Source organism: Nomascus leucogenys, chromosome 10 (genome assembly GCF_006542625.1).
Source record: "Nomascus leucogenys isolate Asia chromosome 10, Asia_NLE_v1, whole genome shotgun sequence".
Taxonomy (NCBI): Eukaryota; Metazoa; Chordata; class Mammalia; order Primates; family Hylobatidae; genus Nomascus; species Nomascus leucogenys.
Window position 1 is genome coordinate 59,124,298 of NC_044390.1, and position 27,534 is coordinate 59,151,831.

Sequence of the window (27,534 nt, forward strand, 5' to 3'; positions counted from 1 at the left end):
TCCTAGAATCCCACAGACCCTAAATGATAGTTCCGGTTAACTGCTCTATAGATACCAACTTGAACATTAGATGTTCTCCTTTTGAAATATATCTGTTTCAGGGCTGGGAGTATTGGTTCATGACTGTAATCTCAGCACTTTGGGAGGCTGAGGTTAGGGGGGGATCACTTGAGCCTTGGAGTTCAAGAACAGCCTGGGCAATATAGTGAGACTCCATCTGTACAAAAAATTAAAAACAGTCAGGCATGGTGGCATGTGCCTTTATTCCCAGCTACTTGGGAGGCTAAGGCAGGAGGATCCCTTGAGCCCAGGAGTTTCTGCAGTGAGCTATCATCCCACCACTGCACTCCAGCCTGGGAAACAGGACATGGAGATGAAACCAGACAGTCTTGTATTGAACAAGTGCTGGCAGTATATAATGCTTTCCAGCAGGTAGAATCCTTAAGAAAGAACCTTTCTCTCACTATGCGAATGGGAGTACCACGCCCGGCTAATTTTTTGTGTTTTTAGTAGAGACGGGGTTTCACCATGTTGTCCAGGCTGGTCTTGAACTCCTGAGCTCAGGTGATCCACCCTCCTCAGCCTCCCAAGTGCTGGGATTACAGGTGTGAGCCACCACGCCCATCCTCCCACTAAGTTTTGTTCATTTGGCCTAGCACAGTTTCTTACGCCTTAATCTCAGCACTGGGGTGGCCAAGGCGGGTAGATCGCTGGAGCCCAAAATCTTGGGCTATGACCACCCTGGGCAACACAGTGAGACCTAGTTTCTATTTATTTTTATTTAAAAAAGAAAAATGTGTGTGTGTGTGTATGTGTAAAAGAGGCCAAGCATGGTGGTTCACGCCTATAATCCTAGCACCTTGGAAAGCCGAAGCAGGTGGATCACCTGAGGTCAAGAGTTCGAGACCAGCCTGGCCAACATGGTGAAACCCCATCTCTAACTAACAATACAAAAATTATCCAGACGTGGTGGCACGCACCTGTAATCCCAGCTACTCTGGAGGCTGAGTGAGGCAGGAGAATCTCTTGAACTCAGGAGGCAGAAGTTGCAGTGAGTTGAGATTGCGCCATTGTACTCCAGCCTAGGCAACAGAGCACAAACTCCAGCTCAGAAAAAAAGAAAAAGAAAAAGAAAAAGTTTCCTTTTTGTCCCTAGTTGTTAGGCTATCACTACTATCACCAGCAGTTTCCTATGAAGCACACCTATTCTCACAATGGGTCCAAGAGGAAAAGTAGAATATTTGGAGACATTCCAGGTAGATCCAAATGCAGCACTTGTATGATAGTATATGGTTAATGGGAGGACTCTTGGGGTGACTTAGCTCAGGCTAGTATAACAAAATACCATGGACTCAGTTTCTTAAACAGCATAAATTTGTTTCTCACAGTTCTGGAGCTTGGAAAATCCAAAATCTTGCTGCCAGCAATTTTGTTCCTAGTGAAGGCTATCTTCCTGGCTTGCAGCTAGATGCCTTCTTGCTTTGTCCTCACATGCTGGAGAGACAGAGTTCTCTCTCTTCTTACTAATCCCATTATGAGGGCCCTCATTTATAAATGTTATGTGATATCCTAAAAGGTTCGTGTCCAAATATGACCCTGTTGGGGTTTAGGGCTTGTATGTATAAATTTTGTTTTTGAGACAGGGACTCCCTCTGTGGCGCAGGCTGGTTTTAAACTCCTAGGCTCAAGGGATCCTCCTGCCTCGGCCTCCCAAAGTACTGGGATTACAGGCATAAGCCACTGCACCCGGCCTCTAAGTATATATTTTGAGGAGAGTAAATGCAAGACACACCAAGGGGCAAATGGAAGTCTATAAAAGAGGCTTTGGAGACGATGTAATCAGACAGGACTTAATCACATAGCAGATGGGGAGTAAGAGTCAAGGAGTGAGGTCCAATTTCAGAATGGCAGAGAGAAGAGACATCGAGGTAGCTGTATGATTGCATGAAGGAGCAAAATGCATGCCAGGGCCACTTCATGGTAAATTATTTTAATTATCTAGGTAAAAAATAAGAATAAGAAAGAAAAACAAGTAGTCATAATGAAAATGAAAAACAGAATAACCTCTCGTAGTATGCAGTTGTTAAAGATTTTAAATAAAATATTTGTCAGAAACATGTACGGATATCTTGGTTTAAAAAAAAAAACCCTCATTGCTGAGCGTGGTGGATCACGTCTGCAATTCCAGCACCTTGGGAGGCCGAGGCAGGAGGATTGATCGAGCCCAGGAGTTCGAGACCAGCCTGGGCAAAACACTGAGGCCCCTGTCTCTACAAAAAACTTTAAAAAATTAGCTGGGCAGAAAGCTGAGGTGAGAGGATTGCTCAAGCCTAGGGGCTTAATGCTGCAGTGGGCAGTGAGTGGCCACACCCCTGCACTCCAGCTGGGCTACAGAGCAAGGTTGTCTCAAATTAAAAATAAGAAAACAAGAGATGGGCGCCGTGGCTCACGCCTGTAATCCCAGCACTTTGGGAGGCCAAGGCAGGCAGATCACGAGCTCAAGAGATTGAGACCATCCTGGCCAACATCGTGAAACCCCATCTCTACTAAAAATACAAAAATTGGCAGGGGGTGGTGGTGTGCGCCCCGGGAGGCTGAGGCACAAGAATTATTTGAACCTAGGAGGCAGAGGTTGCAGTGAGGTGAGATCACGCCACTGCACTCCAGCCTGGGCAACAGAGCCAAACTCTGTCTAAAAAAAAAAAAAAAAAAAACAAGAAAAAAATAACTACAAATTAGTCAAATGTAAGAGGATGACTGGAAACTGCTACAAAGAAAATGAAAGATCATATAGGAAAAATGCTCAACCAATGGCAACCAGTAAAAAAATACATAATCATACAGAGATTCTACTTAAGAGCAGATGGGCAACAACAAGTGAGTTAGATAATTCAAAGTATTGACAAATCACAAGAATAAAGACACGTTCATGAAAGGTGAGATGGTTAATTCAGAAGTTACATTCATACTCTATCAACATTTCGTAGTAAATTTGAATTTATCCATAATCTACAAGCCAGCAATTATTTCCAATTAGGGACAAAAACAAGAAGAGTACTGTCAATAAGATCAAAAGACAGACTTGAACCAACTCAAGTCCCATTAAGCAGGGGAATAAGAGAATCAATTACATGACCCACAACTTCACAGAGCAGCATGTTTGCAACAGGCTCAGGCAAAAAAACCCAGAAATACACCCTTTCAGCATAATACTAATGGTGTATTAATGGTAACATTATGTTACTGAGAATTCAAAAGTGGGAAAATTCTGCTTTGTGACAAAGAGATGACAAAGGTATAAAGAATAACAAAAAGAATCAAAACTTTGATCACCTTTGCATATCAAAAATAAGTGAGGCCAAGGAGACACACCAGAACTGCCCAAGGCCTATTTATTTTTTGGGGTGGTATGTCTCTGAGTATTCATATTGTTATTATTTTGACTTGGCATAAAACAGCTTATTAAAAAACTATTTCCTTATTCAAAGGTTACCAAACTACTCATTAAGGTTCCAACCAGCTAATTAAAATCCTAACACCCAAATCATAGAATAAAATTCTCAGATGTGGCCAGGTGCAATGGCTCATGCCTGCAATCCCAGAACTTTGGGAGGCCGAGGCAGGAGGATCACTTGAGGTCAGGACTTTGAGACCAGCCTGGTCAACATGGTAAAACCCCGTCACTACTAAAAACACACACAAAACCAAGCAGGGTGTGGTGGCGTGTGCCTGTAGTCCCAGCACCTTGGGAGGCTGAGCAAAGAGAATCGCTTGAACCTGGGAGGCAGAGGTTGCAGTGAGCCGAGATCGCGCCACTGCACTCTAGCCTGGGTGACAGAGTGAGATTCTGTCTGAAAAATAAAGAAAGAAAGAAATAAGCAAACAAACAAACAAATGAATTCTCAGATGCATGCAGAAAGAGCAATTCCATGGTAGCAAGATTCTATAAAAGAAACAAAACGGAGGCAGCTCAGGGTAGGCAGCCTGCCTCACCCACAGCTCACAAGGAAACCCACACTCCAATAGTTATACATTCCCAAGCTTAGGAACCACTTGGACTGTGGAGACACAGGCCAGGCTGGCCCACTCCTAGGCAGTGTGTGAGGCAAATGTGAGCAGTCAGAAAATTCTGGGACTTCTACTAACACCCTTGTAGCCCCTCCTCACAGTGTGGACACAGTCCTTCCACCAGGGTCTCAATGCCCACCAAAGACCACTCACTCACTGTGAGTCAGTGGAAGGTTCTGACCTATGGTGTCTTTTTTCTGACACCAGATGTGTGGTGCTTGCTGAACACCAACCAATTCTCCAGCACTAAGCAGTTATGCAACCACTCAATCCAGAAACCACCCAGAGTTAGCAGAGACTCCATGAGTTCCTGGCTCACCCAACACAGCCCCACTCGGCAGATGCCACTCAAAGCCCCAGGGGCCACCTGTACTTCTCAGCAACTGCATTTAGACCTGGGTCCTGTACAACACCTTACTCAGGTTCCATAATTTGATAGAACTACCTACAGTTCACTTACAGTTACCCACTTATTATGAAGGATACAACTCAGCAGCAGCCAAATCAAAGACATTGATAGGGGCAGAGTGAGGGGTGTAGAAAGGAGATGGGGGTAGGTGGGTAATCCTGACAATAGCTGTGATTCAAGAAATCCATCCTTTATGTTGTGCAGGGGCACCTTACTGCAATGAAACACTCTTCCCACGATGACTTAGATGATGCCACGTTTGTCACCTATGACAAACCAGACACAGACTAGAAATTGCAGTATTTACCTCACAAACCGTTAGGCGAAAAGCTTTGTCTTTAGTGATCAGTCAAAATGAAATATCTATTAACCAAAGCATGCTTCAGTTTCTCTCCTTCCTCCAGGTCCCTGAACTTTTTTGTTTTTTTGAGATAGAGTCTTGTTCTGTCACCCAAGCTAGAGTGCATTAGCACGATCTTGACTCACTGCAACCTCCACCTCCCTGCTTCAAGTGATTCTCATGCCTCAGTCTCCAGAATAGCTGGGGTTACAGGTATGTGCCACCATGCCCAGCTAATACTTGTATTTTTCGTATGGATGGTGTTTCACCATGCTTGCCAGGGTGGTCTTGAACTCCTGACCTCAAGTGATCTGCCCATCTCAGCCTCCCAAAGTGCTGGGATTACAGGCATGAGCCACCACACCCAGCCACCCCTGAATTTTTGACTGATCCCTTCTAGGCTTATATGCAACCCCACTTTATGTATTTATTTAATATTTTTATTTTTACTTGCAAGTTCAGTACCTAGACTCTTTTTATGACCTCTCCTAATGACAAGCTGATTTCAAGGTCTAGAATTGAAAGTTATTTCTTGGCCAGGCACGGTGGCTCACGCCTGTAATCCCAGCACTTTGAGAGGCCAAAGCAGGCAGATCACGAGGTCAGGAGATCGAGTTCATCCTGGCTAACACAGTGAAACCCCGTCTCTACTAAAAAAAATATAGAAAAAATTCACTGGGCATGGTGGCGGGCGCCTGTAGTCCCAGCTACTCGGGAGGCTGAGGTAGGAGAAAGGCATGAACTTGGGAGGCGGAGGTTGCGGTGAGCCGAGATCGTGCCACTGCACTCCAGTCTGGGCGACAGACCGAGACCCCATCTCAAAAAAAAAAAAAAGTTAATTCTTACCTAAACCTACATTTGTTTCACTAGAAACATCTAGCAAAAGCTCCATGACAAAAACTGTCACTTGGGGAGGGCATCACTGGGTACTGTATCTGCCTGTGGATCCCTAGCTTTCCAGGGATCTGAGGTTCTCTCAGTATAAAGCGCTCCTCCCATGGTCAATTTGAGCAGCTGAAACACCTACAGTGGGGACACCATGGGAAGAACTAGGTGAGCTTTATTTACTTTTTTGGAGAGAGAGTCTCGCTCTGTCACCCAATCTGAAGTGCAATGGCATGATCTCGGCTCACTGCAGCCTCCGCCCCCTGAGTTCAAGCAGTTCTCATGCCTCAGCCTCCCGAATGGCTGAGATTACAGGCTCGAACCACTACACCTGGCTAGTTTTTGTATTTTTAGTAGAGATGGGGTTTCACCATGTTGGCCAGGTTGGTCTCAAACTCCTTACCTGAGATGATCCATCTGCCTCGGCCTCCCAAAGTGCTGGGATTACAGGTGTGAGCTTTCAATGACCTCTCTTTGTAGGTTTCTCATTGGCCTTAGTTTGCAGTCACTGGACTCAGGCCTCTGTTTCAATGAGAAAATACCCAGTGTTTGAAGAATCCAGCAAAATCTCTCAAACTCGGTTTATTATAGGCTGGAAGGAAATTATAAGGCACTTACCTATCACCCCTCATCAGGGAAAGTATCTAACCCTTTCACTCAATAAACATATTGAGAAATGTGTTTACACTACCATGTAATTGCTCCTTCGGTGTGCATGTCAAAAAGATTAACTCTCTTCCTTGTTCTTGGGCTGTAAGTGATTAGAAAACACTGAGAAGTGCCAGAGGTACGATCCTTTTGAGACCACTACCACACCTCCTTACAAAAAGTTAACGCAATCATCCTTGAAATTTGGTAAGCTGCAATTTGGCAAGCGGCAACCAATGAAATCATTGAAATATATGCACTGGCCTTGCATGGAAAATGTAACCCTATTAAGCATCTTCATTTTGCCCTACAGAAGTGAAGACTTAACTTCTCCAGTTAAGAGTGGGAGCAGTGACCCCACTCTTCAGGATGTCTGTTTCCCCAGTGGCTACCCTCAAACTTTGTGTTCACATAAACTCAATATTTAATCATATTCTCTGAATCTTATTATCTTATTAAGGTGGACATTATTACTTCATTACAATTTCCATAACAAAGCACATACTACACATTAACCATACGTGAACATAAACATATCACAACAGTTGCCAGCCAGGTCTTACCCCACAGATAACAGGAAGAGAAGAGTTATCCACCGTTACAAGTTCTCCAACCTGCCAAGGAGGACTGATATTTTTCTGAATCTTTGTAATTCACTGATTTATCTACTATACTTTGTTGTGGAAGTTTATTCATTTTCTCCAGCTGTAATAAAAGATTTTCCCTACTTCTTTTCCCAAGCAGCATTCCCAAAGCTAAGCCCTGAAACTGTTAGAAATGATGCATAAACGGCCAGGCACGGTGGCTCACACCTGTAATCCCAGCACTTTGGGCATGGTGGCGTGCCCTGTGGTCTCAGCTATTAGGGAGGCTGAGGTGGAAGGATAGCTTAAGCCTGGAAGATGAAGGCTGCAGTGAGCTGAGATTGTGCCACTACATCCCAGCCTGGGCACTAGAGCCAGACCCTGTCTCAAAAAAAAAAAAAAAAAAAGAAAGAAAGAAAGAAAAAGAAATCATCCACGAAAAAGGATAGACCAAGAAATGTACTACATGGTCTCTAAGGAAGAAAAAAATTAAACAAGAATTTTCAGGCTGGGCACGGTATCTCACGCCTGTATCCCAGGACTTTCAGATGCCGAGGTGGGCGGATCACAAGGTCAGGAATTTGAGACCAGCTTACCCAATATGGTGAAATCTGGTCTCTACTAAAAATACAAAAATTAGCCAGGCATGGTGGCGTGCACCTGTAGTCCCAGCTATTCGGGAGGCTGAGGCAGGAAAATTGCTTGAACCTGGCAGGCAGAAGTTGCAGTGAGCCAAGATTGAGCCATTGCATTCCAGCCTGGGCAATAAGAGTAAAACTTTGTTTCAAAAAAAAAAAATTTTTTTTTTGAAACAAACGCTATGTAAGACAAATGATATTTTCCTGAAATCTGTCTTTATCTGGGCTCTGTGCAAAATTTTCTTATCTTTCCAATTGTAATGAAAATGCAATTTACAATTCATTTAAAAAATCTGAAGCTGCAATAAGTGAATAATTTTTTTTTTTTCTTTTTTAACAAAGGCTCTCACTCAATTGCCCAGGATGGAGCGCAGGGGTACAATCACAGCTCACTGCAGCATCAACCTCCCAGGCTTCGGTTATCCTTCTGCCTCAGCCTCCTGGATATGGTACGTGCCACCATATCCAGCTAATTTTTTGTATTTTTTTGTAGAGAGAGGGAATCGTCATGTTGCTGTGGCTGGTCTTGAGCTCCTGGGCTCAAGTGATCCTCCTGCCTTGGCCTCCCAAATTGCTGGGATTACAGATGTGAGCCACTGTGCCCAGCAATGAATAATTCTTTATAAGGGGACAAACCCTGATTGGGCATGGTGGCTCATGCCTGGAATCCCAGCACTTTGGGAGGCTGAGCTGGGAGGACTGCTTGAGACAAACAATTAGAGAGCAGCCAGGGCAACATAGCATAATCCTGTCTCTATTACTTAAAATTCTAAATGAAAGTCTGAAGGAAAAGCAGAATTTCCCACTTATTCTGAGGGAGCCTTCATCTACATAACAAGGTCTGCTTTGCTGGCCAAGCTCCTTCCTTTCCTCTTGCAGAATCTGTCTTGCTATTAAACCTGACTTACCCATCAAACCTGGGATTTTTTGGCCATGCCACGTCTGCATTCTTTCCTACCCTGGAATGGTATATAGGTTTTTGTCTTATTGTTGGGTGGGTCTTCATTCTGAAGGCTCCCATATATACATGTTAAATAAATTTGTATAACTTTTCTCCTATTAATCTGCTTAACTTCCTTGATCTGAAATTTTTTTCCTGTTTTTTCACCTTGTTTTATAAAAAAAGCACAAAAGTAAAACATGCATATGTAAAAATGAGCATTTTCATATCTCATAAATCAAGGTATTTTCCATATATAACCAGAAAATGCTGTTCATATTTAATAATTCTTTAACATCAACACATAGAGTAATATTAAAACCCTATTAATTGTGTAAAGTGGAATTCTGAAAGCTTACCTTTGAGTACATTTCATTTCCTCTGTTATACATTGAAGAGTGTGTGGTGTTATGCTATGTATTTGTTTTCATCCAGGGTAATGTTGGGTGTGTTAGGCCTCTGGGGAAGGCCCCTGAACTTCTGCCCTCTTTCCACTCTAATGTTTCCCCACCTTTTTGATTGTGGGTCTTAAAACCCTCCCATGAGAGGGTCCCACTGACTTCGTGAAGAATTTTAGTCTTGGAAATACTCATGATATTCCCTATCTGTAGCTGTTTGTCTCAAGTTAGTTCAGAATAAACCACGAGTGTGTGGATTGCTAAAATAACTTATTTCTAAATGCTGAAAGTCAAAAATTGCAGATTTCCTTGTTTAACCAGATGCAGAAAAGCATATGTTATAAAGGATCAGTACTCGAACAGGCACCAACATCACTGCCTTCCAAAATTAGTGGCCTTCCTGGCATATGAACACCCTTTGGGCCTGTGCTCCAGTGTCTCTTTGGGTTGCTCCTTGGGCTCTTTGTGAAAGATCAAGACACCCCCATAGTCTAGGCCAATGTCAGGCTCTCCAGTGTGTCCTGTTCATCACCCTCACCCTGCACTTCTATTGTCACTGTCACTGGCCATTCCAACACTGTGCTTGCATCCTGTGGAAAGTCACATTTGGGGTCAAGTGAATGGTGGTGTTTCTACTCTTTGGTGAAAAGTATCAGGGTGCATTTGGCCTTCAAGGCAGAAGGATGAGACAGGGGTTAGATCCAGGTGCACCCAACTCTTTTTTTCTTTGTGATGCAGTCTCGCTCTGTTGATCAGGCTAGAGAGTGCAATGGTGTGATCTCAGTTCAATGTAACATCTGCCTCCCAGGCTCAAGCGATTCTCCTGTCTCAGCCTCCTGAGTAGCTGGGATTATAGGCACACACCACGATGCCCAGTTAATTTTTGTATTTTTAGTAGAGACGGGGTTTCACCATGTTGGCCAGGCTGGTCTTGAACTCCTGACCTCAAATGATCCACCCACCTCAGCCTTGCAAAGTGCTGGGATTACAGGTGTGAGCCACTGCACCTGGTCAGGTGCCTCCATCTCTGCCACTGCCCTGTCTTCCCTGCTGTGAGTCACTTTGTGTGATCTGACAATCAATGACTCCACCCTTCACTGATGTGGATACATTATCTGGGACTGGGTATGTCATCTCCACACACAGATAGGGTTTGGTCAGTGATTGATGTTGCATCCTTTGGTGCCTGGATTTTGACCTTAGTGTTTTTTAAATAAGGTTTCTGAAGAGCAGCTTCATTGGTACCTTAAGGGAAGTGACTGAATTGTTCTATGCCATTGCATAATACATAAAAGTTACTTTTCCATGTTGCTGTTAACTTTGCACTGCTGAGATAAGCAGGCTGTCGACAAGTTAGCATCAACAGCACATTATCAGAGAAAGAAAGCTTGTATTTAGACAATTTACACAACTGTATTAGCTTCCTATGACTTAGTAAAGCAATTTGAAAAAATATAGCTTTATAAGGCACAAATGAATTTGTATGTTTTAACTAAGGTACTTTCTAGTAAACAGTGCCCATACATTTTAGGAAATATTTCAGTCTTTAGAGAATAAGTAAGGCAAAAATCGGTCCAAGAGTCTACAGCTTACCTCCCCTCATCACAAGGCCAAGTCTTTTTTTTTGAGACGGAGTTCCACTCTTGTTGCCCATGCAGGAGTGCAATGGCGCCATCTTGGCTCACTGCAACCTCTGCCCTCCCCCGAGATTCAAGTGATTCTCCTGTCTCAGCCTCCTGACTAGCTAGGATTACATGGGCATGCCACTACGCCCGACTAATTTTTGTATTTTTAGCAGAGATGGGGTTTCATAGTATTGGTCAGGCTAGTCTCAAAGTATTGACCTCAGGTGGCCAGGTGCGGTGGCTCACACTTGTAATCCCAGCACTTTGGGAGGCCGAGGCGGGCGGATCACGAGGTCAGGAGATCGAGACCACGGTGAAATCCCATCTCTACTAACAATACAAAAAATTAGCCGGGCGTAGTGGCGGGCGCCTGTAGTCCCAGCTACTCGGAGAGGCTGAGGCAGGAGAATGGCGTGAACCCGGGAGGTGGAGCTTGCAGTAAGCCGAGATCGCGCCACTGCACTCCAGCCTGGGCGACAGAGCGAGACTCCATCTCAAAAAAAAAAAAAAAAAAAAAGTATTGACCTCAGGTGATCCACCTGCCTCAGCCTCCCAGTGTGCTGGGATTACAGGTGTGAGCCACCGTGTCCAGCCAAAGCCAAGTCTTTTACCATTGGAGAGACACAAGTCACACACCAGGCATATGAGATGATGCTCCTCAGTGACCATGATGGATCAGGACAAAAAAAGAGAACATTTTATAACTATATTTCTAAATGTGATAAAAGAAAACATATTTCAAGTCACAAACATGACCAAAATTTTTCTCTTCTTACTAATGTGACTTGTAATTCTCATACATCCCACAGTCATTTATGACTTGTGGTCATATTTACCACTACAGTATATTACACCCTTGCTGACAGCAGGTATGGCACTGGTGGTTCTGGGGAAGAAGGCACTCAGAGGTATATGAGATAACTTTTGGTATAATGAGTGAATGAAAAATCAGGGTTGAGGCCAGGCCCAGTGGCTCATGTCTATAATCCTAGCATTTTAGGAAGCTGAGGTGGGCAGATTACGAGGTCCAGAGTTTGAGACCAGTCTGGCTAACATCGTGAAATTCCGTCTCTACTAAAAAATACGAATACTAGCTGGGCCAGGTGGGGCATGCCTGTAGTCCCAGCTACTCAGGAGGCTGAAGTAGGAGAATCGCTTGAACCTAGGAGGCAGAGGTGGCAGTGAGCTGAGATTGCGCCACTGCACTCTATCCTGGGCCAAAGAATGAGACTATGAAAAAAAAAACAGCAAAATTAGGGTTGAGATAAAAAATAAGTACATAAGCATGAAAAGTAAAATTTCTCTTTTTTTTTTGAGATGGAGTCTTGCTCTGCTGCCAGGCTGGAGTGCAGTGGTGTGATCTCTGCTCACTGCAACCTCTGCCTCCCAGGTTCAAGTGATTCTCCTGCCTCAGCCTCCCGAGAAGCTGGGACTACCAGTGTGGGCCACCATGCCCAGCTAATTTTTGTATTTTTAGTAGAGACAGGGTTTCACCACGTTGGTCAGAATGGTATCAATCTCTTCACCTTGTGATCCGTCTGCCTTGGCCTCCCAAAGTGCTGGGATTACAGGCGTGAGCCACTGCGCCCAGTGTGAAAAGTAAAATTTCCATGAGGAAAAAGATGCCTGACATTTTATCCACATGGTAATACTGACTCACAATGTCCAAATAATAATAATGTAACATTATAAGCTTGATCTAATACATAAAACCAATGGGATATTTTATTATAGCTTCTTATTTAAAAAGAATAACATGTTAGTATACAGTTATGATAACGTTAATTGTTTATATTCATTATCTGTATTCAAAGAATCTTGGCAGATCTGAAGGCTTTCCCATACTGCTTACATTCATAGAGTTTCTCCCAAGTGTGAACCCTTCCATGCCGTTGAAGGTGCAAGGCACATCTGAAGGCTTTCCCACATTGCTTACATTCATAGGGTTTCACTCCAGTGTAAGTCCTTTCATGATATCGAAGGGAACTAGAATACACTCATAGGGTTTCTCTCCCATATGAGTCCTTTCATGACGTTGAAAAGAAGTAAAAGAAATGAAGGCTTTCCCACACTGCTTACATTGATAGGGTTTCTCCCCAGTGTGAGTCCTTTCATGATATCGAAAAGAACTGGAAAATGTGAAAGCTTTGCCACACTGCTTGCATTCATAGCGTTTCCTTCTGGTGTGAGTCTATTCATGTCCATAAAAGGAACCAGGCTAGCTGAATGCTTTCCCACAATCCTTACATTCATATGGTTTCTCTCCCATATGAGTCCTTGCGTGTATATGCAAGGAAGAAAAATAATTGAATGCTTTTCCGCATTCCTTACATTCATAGTGTTTCTCTCCAATGTGTGTTCTTGCATGTACTTGAAGAATCTTGGCAGATGTGAATCCATTCCCACAATACTTACATTCATAGGGCTTCTCTCCTCTGTGCTTCCTTTCATGTATTTGAAAAGAAGAGAATTTACAGAACGCTTTTTCACATTCCTTACATTCATAGGGTTTCTCTCCAGTGTGAGTCCTTTCATGCATCTGAAGGTTTGAGGCAGATCTGAAGGCTTTCCCACATTGCTTACACTCATAGGGTTTCTCTCCAGTGTGAGTCCTACCATGCTTTCGAAGGTTTGAGGCACAACTGAAGGCTTTCCCACATTGCTTACACTCATAGGGTTTCTCTCCAGTGTGAGTCCTTTCATGCATTCGAAGGTGTGAGGCAGATCTGAAGGCTTTCCCACATTGCTTACATTTATAGGGTTTCTCTCCAGTGTGAGTCCTTTCATGATATCGAAGGGAATTGCAACATCTGAAGGCTTTACCACATTGGTTGCATTCATAGGGTTTCTCTCCAGTGTGAGTTTTTTCATGTGTTTGAAATGACTTGGCAGAATAAAAGCCTTTCCCACATATCGTACATTTATAAGGTCTTTCTCCAGAGGGCATTCTTATGTGTTTTTCTGTCCTTTCATGAATTTGAAGGTGCTTCACATATCTGAAGGCTTTCCCACATTCCTTACATTCATAGGGTTTCTCTCCAGTATGAGTCCTACCATGCACTCGAAGGTGTGAAGTAGATCTGAAGGCTTTCCCACATTCCTTACATTCATAGGGTTTCTCTCCAGTGTGAGTCCCACCATGCACTCGAAGCTGTGAGGCAGATCTGAAGGCTTTCCCACACTGCTTACACTCATAGGGTTTCTCTCCAGTGTGAATCCTTTCATGATATCTAAAGGAACTGGAAAGATTGAAGGCTTTACCACATTGCTTGCATTTATAGCGTTTCTCTCCAGTGTGAGTTTTTTCATGTGTTTGAAATGACTTGGCAGAATAAAAGCCTTTCTCACATATCTTACATTTATAAGGTCTTTCTCCAGAGTTCATTCTTATGTGTGTTTGAAAACTTATAAGATAGGATAAGGCCTCCCCATATTGCTTACATTCATAGGGTTTTTTCCCAGAGTGTGTCCTTTCATGTCTACGAACAGAACTGGTATATGCAAATGCTTTTCCACATTCTTTGCATTGATAAGGCTTCTCTCCCATGTGACTCCTTTCATGTCTATGATAGGAACTGGAACTATGAAATGCTTTATCACATTTGCTACATTCATAAGGCTTCTCCCCAGTGTGAGTTCTTTCATGTATTTGAAGGGTAGCAAAATAACTAAAGGATTTACCACATTGTTTACATTCATATGGTTTCTCTCCAGTGTGAGTTCTTTCATGGATAAGATACAAACTGAAAGAATGGAAGCCTTTCCCACAAAATTTACATTTGTAAGTTCCATCCCCACTGTGCATTACCATGTGTCTTCGAATGCTTGAATGGAAAATAAAGGTTTTTCCACAGACTTTACAAGCGTAGGGTTTCTCTCCAGTGTGATCCCTTTCTTGTCTTCTAATGGAGGGGCGATACCTGAAGGTTTTCTTATTTTTAGGTTGTTGACACTTATATGGCTTTGGTCCATATTCCTGATATTCACATGCCTTGTGTCCAGTGTCACCTCTTGTGTTGATATTAAAAGATGAGTTACCTATGCCAACTTCTGCACACACAAAGCTGTCACATGATTTTACTTCAGGAGAAGCTTTCTTCTCCTGGAAGTTCAGCCTGTCATCTGGAACCTGGGTAAAAGTTTCTCCACAATGACTGTCGTCTTTAATTTCGTTGACTTTCTCTTCTATGAGACTCCTGTAAAACATGAGAAGCACATTATGAAGGGTTTGTTTATAAGTAATTTTATATTCATCAGCAAGTATTGCACTTGCATTTTTAACACTCTCCATCAAAGTGTAGGCTTTCTGCCCTGTCCGAATCGTTTGAAGGTGACTGGACATGTTCTACAAGATGACCCAGCCATACCTATTGTTTAAAAAAATACTCATAAGGGGCTTCTTAATACTATTCCCATGTAAACTATTTCACAATTACTAAAAACTATATGTCATTTTTCTTTTGAGTCCGGTTCTTGTCCTGTTGCCCATGCTGGAGTGCAGTGATATCATTGCTTACTGCAGCCTTTAACTCCTGAAGTCTCGAGTGATCCTCCTGCCTTCGCCTCCTGAGTAGCTGGGACTACCGATGCATACCACAATGCCCAGCTAATTTTTTGCTGTTGTTGATTTGTGGTCTCATTATGTTGCACAGGTTGTTCTTGAACTGCTGGCCTCAAGCTATCCTGTCTCCACTTCTCAAAGGATTGGGATTACAGGAGTGAGCCCTCAGCCTCAGTCACATTTAAATATATGTTTTTTGAGAAAATATTCTAAGAAGAAATGAATTTGATGCTGGATTCAGTTCTTTGTTTTACTTCACTTCAACATATTCTCATATTCTAAGATTGTGCAGAGAGACACTGCTTTCTCTTGTAAGTGCAAATTACCTGAAGCTTCTTCTGGGGTTTTGGTACTCATAGTCAATGTTCTGGTCTTTCCATTTTTTTCCTAAAATACAGACACAGAAAAATAGTCCTGAAGCAGTATAAAATTGTGAAAAAGTTATTAGATTCTATGCCCATTATTTACTGCAGCCATGCCTCATTTATTTAGCAAAGTATTTCCTATCTATGTTCAAAATCACTCAACAGCTTTCATGAGCTAGAAACACTGGTTTGCTAACGCACTGAGGGAAGGAATATTGTCATCCTTACCTATAGAGGTCAGGTTCCTGAAAGTTTCCAGCATCACTTCCCTGAAGAGATTCTTCTGGGAAATATCCAGCAATGTCCACTCTTCCTGGGTGAAGTTCACAGCCACATCTTCAAAGGCCACTGGGTCCTGAAACATCTCACATGTGTAGAGGAGGATGGGTGAGAGTGACAGCACTGGGGGCCTAGACTCTATTCCCAAGAAGTTCTCAGGATGCCGTGGACTCCAAACATTTATTCCCTGCTTTGGTCATCAGATCCCTTTCTCTCTGTCTACACTTACTTTCTTCCATAAAGCAATTTTTTTTTTTTTTTTTTTTTTTTTTTTTTGAGACAGAGTTTTGCTCTTGTTGCCCAGGCTGGAGTACAATGGCGTGATATTGGCTCACCATCGGGGTTCAAGCGATTCTCCTGCCTCAGCCTCCTGAGTAGCTGGGATTACAGGCATGTACCGCCACACGAGTGACCTTTACCCTTTCCCTCTTGTAGTGTGAGTGTTGTCTTGTCTTGAAAGAAACATGGGTCAGAAACAAAGTAAGCCCACCCCACTAGGAACTATGTTAAAAAAATCTCAAAAAGGGATTTAAGGGAGACTGTGGAGTTACTATAACTCCAGGAAAACTTAGAACTTTGTGTGAGACAGACTGGCCAGCATTAGAGGTGGGTTGGCCATCAGAAGGAAGCCTGGATAGGTCCCTTATTTCAAAGGTATGGCACAAGATTACCTGTAAGCCAGGGCATCCAGACAAGTTCCTGTACATAGACACTTGGTTACAGCTGGTTTTAGACCCCCCACAGTGGTTGAGAGGACAGGCAGCAGCAGTGTTAGTGGCAAAGGGAGAGATAGCCAATGAGGGATCTCTCCCCACCCTCCAAGGGAGGTCAGCTGCTAAAATTCTATCTGACCCAATGTCAGAGGACCCATGGCAGGAAATGGCACAGCAATGCTCCCGGCTCTTACCCAGAAGAGAGACTCCCCACTCCTGAGCCCACAGCACCTGTGCCTCCACCGGGCAGATACACCCATAGACCACCCACAGCAGAGAAGAGAGAATGTGAAGCTGCAGGAGAAACCCCTCCCTTGGCGGCTCATTTACGACCTATGACTGGAAAGACAAGTGCCCCCAGTTAAAGAAGAAACAAAATGGCTCTAAGCCAGAGGTCTCAGGCAAGGACGAAAGGGCCTTGTTTAATCTGGCAGAAGGGTTACTGGACTAAGGAGGACCAGGCTCAGGTGCCCCTAACGAGCCCATGGTCAGGATGACAGTCAGGGACAAGGACATTGAGTTTCTCGTCGATACTGGTGCTGAACATTCAGTAGTAACCACCCCGGTCGCCCCCTTATCCAAAAAGACTATTGATATAATCGAAGCCACAGGAGTCTCGGCAAAACAAGCTTTCTGCTTGCCCTGGACTTGTACTGTAGGGGACATGAAGTAATTCACCAGTTCTTGTACATGCCCGACTGCTCCTTGCCCTTTCTGGGAAGGGACTTGCTTAGCAAGCTGAGAGCCACCATCTCTTTTACAAAGCACAGTTCTTTTACAGCTAAAGTTACCCGGAAAGGGAGTCATCATGGCCCGTACGGTCCCCCAGGAGGAGGAATAAAGACTTTTTTTAACCGAGCCAGGCCAAGAGATAAGACCAGCTCTGGCTAAGCGGTGATCAAAGGTGTGGACGGAAGACACCCCTCCAGCGCTGGCAGTCAACCAAACCCCTGTACCTATAGAAGTTAAGCCTGGGGCCCAGCCAGTCAGGCAAAAACAGTACCCAGTCCCCCAGAGAAGCTCTTGAAGGTATCCAGGTCCACCTCAAGCACCTGAGAGCCTTTGGAATTATAGTCCCTTGTCAGTCTCCATGGAACACTCCCCTCCTGCCTGTTCCCAAGCTGGGGACCAAGAACTACAGGCCAGTATAGGACTTGCGCTTGGTCAATCAAGCTCAGAAAGAAAGCAGGTCATCTGCAGTCTACTGCAACCTAAAACCAGAAGGCAGGTGAGAGAATTCTTAGGAGCAGTAGGGTTCTGCAGACTGTGGATCCCAAACTTTGCAGTACTGGCCAAACCTCTATACGGGGTCACAAAGGGGGGTGCTGGGAACCTTCTGAATGGGAATCCCAACAACAGTGAGCCTTTCATGAGTTAAAGGAAAAACTTATGTCAGTCCCAGCCCTGGGGCTACCTGATCTGACAAAGCCTTTTACACTGTGTCAGAAAAACAAAAAAATGGCAGTTGGAGTTCTAACCCAGACTGTGGGGGCCTGGCCAAGGCCAGTGGCCTACCTTGTACCTACTTACTCTAAAGAAGAAAAGGACTTTCTCTAGGCAGAGGGAGGACAGGTGATGGAAGAAGGATGGGATGGATCTGGTTACTGGATGGGACAGTAGCTGTGCCACAGCTGCTGGGAGCCGCAGTCATACTGGCTGTGCATAAAACCACCCATCTAGGCCAGGAGTCACTTGAAAAGTTGTTAGGCCGGTACTTCTACATCTCATATTTATCAGCCCTTGCCAAAACAGTGGCACATCGATGTATTAACTGCCAACAACACAATACAAAGCAGGGTCCAACCATTCCGCCCAGCATACACTCTTATGGAGCAGCCCCCTTTGAAGATCTGCAGGTAGACTTCACAGAAGTGCCAAAATGTGAAGATAACAAGTATTTACTAGTTCTTGTGTGTTCATACTCTGGGTGGGTGGAGGCTTACCCACCGCAAACCGAGAAAGCTGGTGAAGTAACCTGTGTGCTTCTTCAAGATCTTATTCCTAGGTTTGAAATGCCCTTACACATTGGCTCAGATAATGGGCTGGCATTTGTGGCTGACTTGGTACAGAAGACAGCAAAGGTATTGGGGATCACATGGATACTGCATGCTGCCTGACCAACCTCAGAGTTCCGGAAAGGTGGAGCGAATGAATCAGACTATCAAAAATAGTTTAGAGAAAGTGTGTCAAGAAACAGGATTAAAGTGGGTACAAGCTCTCCCTATGGTATTATTTAAGATTAAATTTACCCCTTCTAGAAAAACAGGATATTCTCCTTATGAAATATTATATCATAGACCTCCTTCCATACTATGGGGACTTCCAGGCACTCCCTGAGAATTAGGTGAAATTAAGTTACAGCAACAGCTACAGGCCTTAGGAAAAATTACACAAACAATCTCAGCCTGGGTAAATGAGAAATGCCCCATTAGCTTATTCTCCCCAGTTCACCCTTTCTCCCCAGGTAATCGAGTGTGGATCAAGGACTGGAACGTAGCCCGCTCATGCCCATGGTGGACGGGACCCTAGACCACTCACACCACCGTAAAGGTAGAGGGAATCCCAGCCTGGATCCACCACAGTCGTGTAAAACCTGCAGCTCCTGGGAGGCAAGACCAAGCCTGGAAAACCCCTGCAAAGTGACTCTGAAAAAGATGACAAGCCCTGCTCCTGTCACATCTGGAAGCTGACTGGTCTATGTGTGGTGAAAGCATGAGGAAACTCATCATAGGACTCATTCTCCTTAAAATTTGGACTTGTACAATAAGGACTTCAACTGATTTTCCCTGCATGGAAGATTGTTCCCAGTGTATTCATCAGGTTACTGAGGTAGGGCAACAAGTTAAAACAATCTTTCTGTTTTCTAGTTATTATGAATGCCTAGGAACTTTAAAAGGAACTTGCCTATATAACACCACTCAGTACAAAGTGTGTAACCCAGGAAATGCCCGACTTGATGTATACTATAACCCATCTGAGCCTCCCATGATCACAGTCTTTGAAATAAGATTAAACAACAGAGGTTGTGGTGAGCCAAGATTGTGCCATTGAACTCCAGCCTGCTGCTGTCTCAAAAAAAAAAAAAAAAAGAAAAGAAAAGAACATCTTGTTGCATACTACAACATGCATGAAACCTCAGGATAATTGCGATAAGCAAAATACAATAAAATTCATCTTATAGAACTTACGTAGATTTGTCAAACTATCTCAAGTGTACGTGTAAAATTCCTTAAGCTGATAAGTTTTAAGTTTTGTTTTACAATAAGCAATGATAATAAATCATGGTAGCAGCCAGGCATGGTGACTCATGCCTGTAATTCCAGTACTTTGGGAGGCCAAGGCAGGTGCAATTATGGAGGCCAGCAGTTTGAGACCAGCCTGGCCAACATGGTGGAACTCCATCTCTACTAAAAATATAAAAATTAGCCAGCCGCAACAGCATGGTACTGGTACCAAAACAGATATGTGGACCAGTGGAACAGAAAAGAGCCCTCAGAAATAATACCACACATCTACAACCAACTAATCTTTGACAAATCTGACAGAAACAAGAAATGAGGAAAGGATTCCCTGTTTAATAAATGGTGCTGGGAAAACTGGCTAGCCATATGTAGAAAGCTGAAACTGGATCCCTTCCTTACACCTTATACAAAAATTAATTCAAGATGGATTGAAGACTTAAATGTTAGACCTAAAACCATAAAAACCCCAGAAGAAAACCTAGGCAATACCATTCAGGACATAGGCATGGGAAAGGACTTCATGACTAAAACACCAAAAGCAATGGCAACAAAAGCCAAAATTGACAAATGGGATCTAATTAAACTAAAGAGCTTCTGCACAGCAAAAGAAAACTACCATCAGAGTGAACAGGCAACCTACAGAATGAGAGAAAATTTTTGCAATCTACCCATCTGACAAAGGGCTAATATCCAGCATCTACAAAGAACTCAAACAAATTTACAAGAAAAATTCAAACAACACAATCAAAAAGTGGGCAAAGGATATGAACAGACACTTCTCAAAAGAAGACATTTATGCAGCCAACAAACACATGAAAAAATGCTCATCATCACTGGTCATCAGAGAAATGCAAATCAAAACCACAATGAGATACCATCTCACACCAGTTAGAATGGCGATCATTAAAAAGTTAGGAAACAACAGGTGCTGGAGAGGATGTGGAGAAATAGGAACACTTTCACACTGTTGGTGGGACTGTAAACTAGTTTGACCATTGTGGAAGACAGTGTGGTGATTCCTCAAGGATCTAGAACTAGAAATACCATTTGACCCAGCCATCCCATTACTGGGTATATACCCAAAGGATTATAAATCATGCTGCTATAAAGACATATGCACACGTATGTTTATTGCGGCACTATTCACAATAGTAAAGACTTGGAACCAACCCAAATGTCCATCAATGACAGACTGGATTAAGAAAATGTGGCACACATACATCATGGAATACTATGCAGCCATACAAAAGGATGAGTTCATGTCCTTTGTAGGGACATGGATGAAGCTGGAAACCATCATTCTGAGCAAACCATCACAAGGACAGAAAACCAAACACCTCATGTTCTCACTCATAGGTGGGAACTGAACAATGAGAACACTTGGACACAGGGAGGGGAACATCACACACTGGGGCCTGTCATGGGGTGGGGGGAAGGGAGAGGGATAGCATAAAGAGATATACCTAATGTAAATGACGAGTTAATGGGTGCAGCACACCAACGTGTCACATGTATACATGTGTAACAAACCTGCCCATTTTGTACCCTAGAACTTAAAATATAATAATAAAAAAAAAAATCAGCCAGGCATGGTGGTGTGTACCTGTAGTCCTTGTTAACTTGGGAAGCTGAGGCGGGAGAATCATTTGAACCTGGGAGATGGAGGTTGCAGTGAGCCGAGATTGCGCCACTGCACTCCAGCCTGGATGACAGAGTGAGACTCCGTCTCTGAACAAACAAACAAAAAACCACAAGAATGAATAAATAGAGGCAGAAAAGGCATCTGACAAGCCTTAGCCCATTTATGTGTAGTGTCCCATTTTTGGAACGCTAAGCATGTGGGAGTTATTTATATCCCACCATTCAAGGTTACCGCCAAAGTCTGATTTTTCACACATCTGCAGTTCGAAAAATCGCAACCTCCTGCATAAATGGGTTAATATCTCCTGATGATTAAAAACACTCATTAAACTATACAAGAGAAGATTCCATAAGATGACAAGAGAGGCACAAGGAACATAGAAAAATCTACTATAGGCCAAGCGCAGTGGCTCACGCCTGTGATCCCAGCACTTTGGGAGGCTGAGGTAGGCGGATCATGAGGTCAGGAGATCGAGACTATCCTGGCTAACACGATGAAACCCTGTCTCTACTAAAAATACAAAAAATTAGCCGAGCGTGGTGGTAGGCACCTGTAGTCTCAGCTACTTGGGAGGCTGAGGCAGGAGAGTGGCATGAATCCGGGAGGCAGAGGTTGCAGTGAGCCGAGATGGCGCCACTGCACTCCAGCCTGGGTGACAGAGCGAGACTCTGTCTCAAAAAAAAAAAAAAAAAAAAAAAAAAAGAAAAGAAAAATCTACTATAAAGACATGTATTAAAAATTCAAAACCAGAGGCCAAGGCACACAGGTCATTTGAGACCAGCAGGGGCAACATAGGGAAACCCTGTCTCTATAATAAAACAAATAATTAGACATGGTGGCACACAACAAATGGTACTGAAACACCTGGATTAGCAAATGCAAAGAAATGAATTAGACACAGAACTTCACCTTTTACAAAACTACCTCCTAATTAATCATTTACTTAAATGGAAAATGCAAAACACAACTTCTAGAACATAACAGTTGTGAAAACCAAGACAACCTTGGATTTGGCAATAAGGTTTCACACACAACACAAAAAGCATGATCTGTGAATGAGAAAATCGAGAAATTAGACTTCAAAGTAAAACTGTCAGTACTGGTACCAAAACAGATATATAGACCAATGGAACATAACAAAGGCCTCAGAAATAACACCACACATATACAACCATCTGATCTTTGACAAATCTGACAAAAACAAGAAATGAGGAAAGGATTCCCTATTTAATAAATGGTGCTGGGAAAGCTGGCTAGCCATACATAGAAAGCTGAAACTGGTTCCCTTCCTTACACCTTATACAAAAATTAATTCAAGATGGATTAAAGACTTAAATGTTAGACCTAAAACCATAAAAACCCCAGAAGAAAACCTAGGCAATACCATTCAGGACATAGGCATGGGAAAGGACTTCATGACTAAAACACCAAAAGCAATGGCAACAAAAGCCAAAATTGACAAATGGGATCTAATTAAACTAAAGAGCTTCTGCACAGCAAAAGAAACTACCATCAGAGTGAACAGGCAACCTACAGAATGAGAGAAAATTTTTGCAGTCTACCCATCTGACAAAGGGCTAATATCCAGAATCTACAAAGAACTCAAACAAATTTACAAGAAAAAAACAAAAAACCCCATCAAAAAGTGGGCAAAGGACATGAACAGACATTTCTCAAAAGAAGACATCTATGCCACCAACAGACACATGAAAAAATGCTCATCATCACTGGTCATCAGAGAAATGCAAATCAAAACCACAACGAGATACCATCTCACGCCAGTTAGAATGGCAATCATTAAAAAGTCAGGAAACAACAGATGCTGGAGAAGATGTGGAGAAACAGGAACACTTTTACACTGTTGGTAGGAGTGTGAATTAGTTCGACCATTGGGGAAGACAGTGTGGTGATTCCTCAAGGATCTAGAACTAGAAATACCATTTGACCCAGCCATCCCATTACTGGGTATATACCCAAAGGATTATAAATCATGCTGCTATAAAGACACATGCACACGTATGTTTATTGCGGCACTATTCACAATAGCAAAGACTTGGAACCAACCCAAATGTCCATCAATGATAGACTGGACTAAGAAAATGTAGCACACATACACCATGGAATACTATGCAGCCATACAAAAGGATGAGTTCATGTCCTTTGCAGGGACATGGATGAAGCTGGAAACCATCATTCTCAGCAAACTATCACAAGAACAGAAAACCAAACACCGCATATTCTCACTCATAGGTGGGAAGTGAACAATGAGACCACTTGGACACAGGGCAGGGAACATCATACACCGGGGCCTGTCAGGGGGTGGAGGGCTGGGGGAAGGATAGCATTAGGAGAAATACCTAATGTAAATGACGAGTTGATGGGTGCAACAAACCAACATGGCACATGTTATACCTATGTATCAAACCTGCACGTTGTGCACATGTACCCTAGAACTTAAAGTATAATTAAAAGACAAAACAAACAAAGTAAAATGGTCTGTTTTGGAAATGACTTTGTTAACAGAATAAAAAGACAGGTGACAGACTGGAACAAAATATTGGCAGAACACCTATCTGGTGAAGGACTGGTGTCCAAAAGGTATGAAGAACTCCTAAAATTCTATAAGAAAAAAACCCACTAATCAAAAAAGAAGCAAAAAGCCAGGAACGGTGGCTCATGCCTGTAATCCCAGCACTTTGAGAGGCTGAGGCGGGTGGATCATCGAGGTCAGTTCGAGACCAGCCTAACATGGTGAAACCCAGTCTCAAGTAAAAATACAAAAATTAGCTGGGCCTGGTGACGTAAGCCTATAATCCTACCTACTTCTGAGGCAGAAGAATCACTTGAACCTGGGAGGCAGATGTTGCAGTGAGCTGAGATTACACCACTGCACTCCAGACTGGGCGACAGAGCCAGACACAGTCTCAAAACAAAAAAAAAAAAGCAAGATCTTTCCAAGTATACCTCCCCATAAAGAAATATGGGTCAGAAACAAAGTAAATTATGGCAAACAAACATGACAGGATGATCTATATTATGTGTCATTAAAGAGCAAAATGAAAACAGGCCGGGCACAGTGTCTCATGCCTTAATCCGGCACACAGGGAGGCTGAGGTGGGTGGATGACCTGAGGTAGTCAGGAGTTTGAGACCTGCCTGGTCAACATGGTAAAACCTCATCTCTACTAATAATACAAAAGTTGGCCAGGCGAGGCAGCGCATGCCTGTAATCCCAGATACTCCGGAGGCTGAGTCAGGAGAATCGTCTGAACTCAGGAGGCAGAGGCTGCAGTGAACTGAGATTGTGCCATTGCACTCCAGCCTGGGAAACAAGAGCGAAACTGCGTCTCAAAAAAAAAAAAAAAAAAAAAAAAAAAAAAAAAAAAGAAAAAAAGAAAACAATGAGTCAGCATGAGTCAGCAGCAGATACCTGGTGGAATAGCTAAAATCCAAAACACTGACACTTCCTAATGCCAATGACAGTGAACACTCATTCACTATCAATGTGAATGGAAAATTCTACAGCCAATTTGGAAGACAGTCTGCGGAGGTCTGAAGAAAATAGCCTGGTCTTACTGATTCAGTAGTCTCATTCCTACAATATTGACCCAAATGAACTGAAAACTGATGTCCACACAAAAGTCCTCCCACAAACGTTTTTAGCAGCCTTACTCTTAACTGCCCAAAACTAGACTCAAACAAGGTGAGTCTTTCTAAAAAAAAAAAACAGACGAGGTCTCACACTGTATCTACCAGGCTGTTCTCTAACTCCCGGCCTCAAGCAGTCTTCTCACCTCCATCTCCCATGTAGCTGGGAATTCAGGGATGAGGCATCACAACAGGCTCAAGATGAGCCTTTCAATAGGTGAATACTGAAAAAAACTATGGTAACACCCATCCAATGTAATGTTACTCAGTGATGAAAGAAAATGAGTGGCCGGACATGATGGCTCACAAGTGGAATCCCAGCACTTTGGGAAGCTGAGGTGGGAGGATCACTTGAGCTGGAGTGTATGAGACCCTGTCTCTTTTTTTTTTTTTTTGAGACGGAGTCTCGCTCTGTCACCCAGGCTGGAGTGCAGTGGCGCGATCTCGGCTCACTGCAAGCTCTGCCTCCCAGGTTCACGCCATTCTCCTGCCTCAGCCTCTCCGAGTAGCTGGGACTACAGGCGCCCGCCACCACGTACTGAGTCTATTTCCCTAGAGTCTGTGTTTTTCCCAAGTGGGCCACTGCTATCTTTCCACTTGAATAAACTCTTCCAACTGAAATCTTGACCTTTCGATTATTTCGGAGTGACAAGTCCAAATAAGGCAACTGCATCTCTGCAACCAATCAAGCATTTATCTGGTTTGTCACATAACTTATAAAAGCCTACCCCTAAACTGGTAAACTAAAAATAAAAGCATACCTCTGGCCTGGCGAGATGGCTCACATCTGTAATCCCAGCACTTTGGGAGGCTGAGGTGGGTGGATCACTTGAGGTCAGGTGTTCGAGACCAGCCTGGCCAACATGGTGAAACCCCCATCTCTACTAAAAATACAAAAATTAGGAGGGCATAGTGGTGCATGCCTGTAATCCCAGCTACTCAGGAGGCTGGGGCAGGAGAATAGCTTGAACCCGGAAGGCGGAGGTTGCAGTGAGCCAAGATCAGGCCATTGCACTCCAGTCTGGGCAACAGAAGGAGACTCTCAAACAAAAACAAAAACAAGGTGCCTTCCCAGCTAAGTGAAGTGACCGGCTCTTGGCCAAGGGGACCCCCAAAAAACCCTGAAAATTGAGTGTCTCTGTATGACAGGATGGGAGGTGAGACAGGTCTCCTTATACCCTCTCCCTTTAGGAGTTTAGATGCAGCAACTGACGCACATTCATGTAAAAATAGATATCATCAGAATGGAAAAACAGACTCCTTGTGGCAAGAAGATACTAACTTACAAACAAGACCTAAGGCCACACGAGGCAAAAGTAAACTCACACCTTAGAATTAATAAAATCTCGAGAAACAGGACTGTTTTCTGGCTGGGATGGAATCAAGTGGCAGATAACAGACTCCCTTCCTTCAGCATTCCTTCCTACCTCCTCCAAACTTTAGACAAAGAGTTCAACACTCTCAACCAACTGCCACCTACAGAATCCCTCAACCACCTGTGCCTTCTAAGCCCCCTTCCACAGGTCCCACCTTTTCTGCCAATGGAACTTACACCTTTCAGGCACTGATTCATGATTTTCCCTGCAATTCCTGTCTCTCTGAAATGAATAAAACCAAACTGTCTTGAGCCGCCTCGGGACCACTTACTCCAGGCTGCTTGGGGTTGTTTTTCCCTCGGCCAAGGTCTCTCCTATTCGGCTCTGAATAAACTTCTTTATTTTACATAGTTGGGCTTTTTCCGTTGACAAACCACAAGCCAGGACTGGGTGTTTCTCATTCGTGAATCGCTGTTTGCTCAAATGAACTCTTTAATTGTTAACGTACCTCAGTTTAATTTTTAACAGGAGAAAGTGGGGACTGGGGGCCCCACAGACCACTGCTCCTCCCACGCACGAACCCCACACCCGAGTCAGGATGCCCCCATGACCCTCCCGTTGCTTCCGCACAATCTGGGGAGACGTGGGGCTGCGGGCGCGTAACTGCCCAGAGAGGGCTCCGGGGCCGGGGCCTCAGTCGCCGCGCAGGGACGGGACAGGACGCCCGGGTCCTGGCTGCCGGGCCAGCCCCGTCCAGCGGCCAAGGGGACTGAGGGCCGAGCTGCTCAAGGAGGACTCGGTTCCAGACCCCGGAGTCGCCCGCAGGAAGGCCCGGGTCCCGCCACAGCCGGTTCCCGCCTGTTCCAGGCAGCCCCTCCCCCGTCTCACGACACCCGGCCCCGCACACGCACCATTTCCCGGCTTTCAGATGTCCCGGGGTCCTTTCTACAGCTCCTGTGACTACAGCAGGGCATAGCGCAGGCGACAGAGCGACAGAAGCCTGGGTAGAGGCACCAGGTCCCTCTCGGGCTGGACAGACCAGATCACAACAGCCGCCCGCTCAGCGACGAAGGTGAGGGCAGGAATAAGACCCCTTCCATTTCCGGATGAACTGTGGGAAGGGCAACGCCCCAGCACCTCTGATTGGATGAAATGCTAGGTCCCGCCCCCCACATCTGAGTGACAGCTGAAGCCCTGGGTATCAGGCCCCGCAGAGCCAGACGGACGGATTCTA

General features: G+C 44.0%; 1 protein-coding gene across 1 annotated transcript; it reads right to left on the bottom strand.

The window, feature by feature from the left end:
* Positions 1-12,233: 12,233 nt before the first annotated feature.
* LOC100607194 (zinc finger protein 700) lies at positions 12,234-27,421 on the bottom strand. Its single transcript, XM_003275771.4, has 4 exons — positions 27,212-27,421; positions 15,690-15,816; positions 15,423-15,483; positions 12,234-14,731 (listed from the first exon to the last, which is right to left on the bottom strand). Exons 1-4 carry the CDS (start codon positions 27,272-27,274, stop codon positions 12,754-12,756), a joined length of 2,229 nt encoding a protein of 742 aa, XP_003275819.1. The 5' UTR covers positions 27,275-27,421; the 3' UTR covers positions 12,234-12,753.
* Between the last annotated feature and the right edge of the window lie 113 nt (positions 27,422-27,534).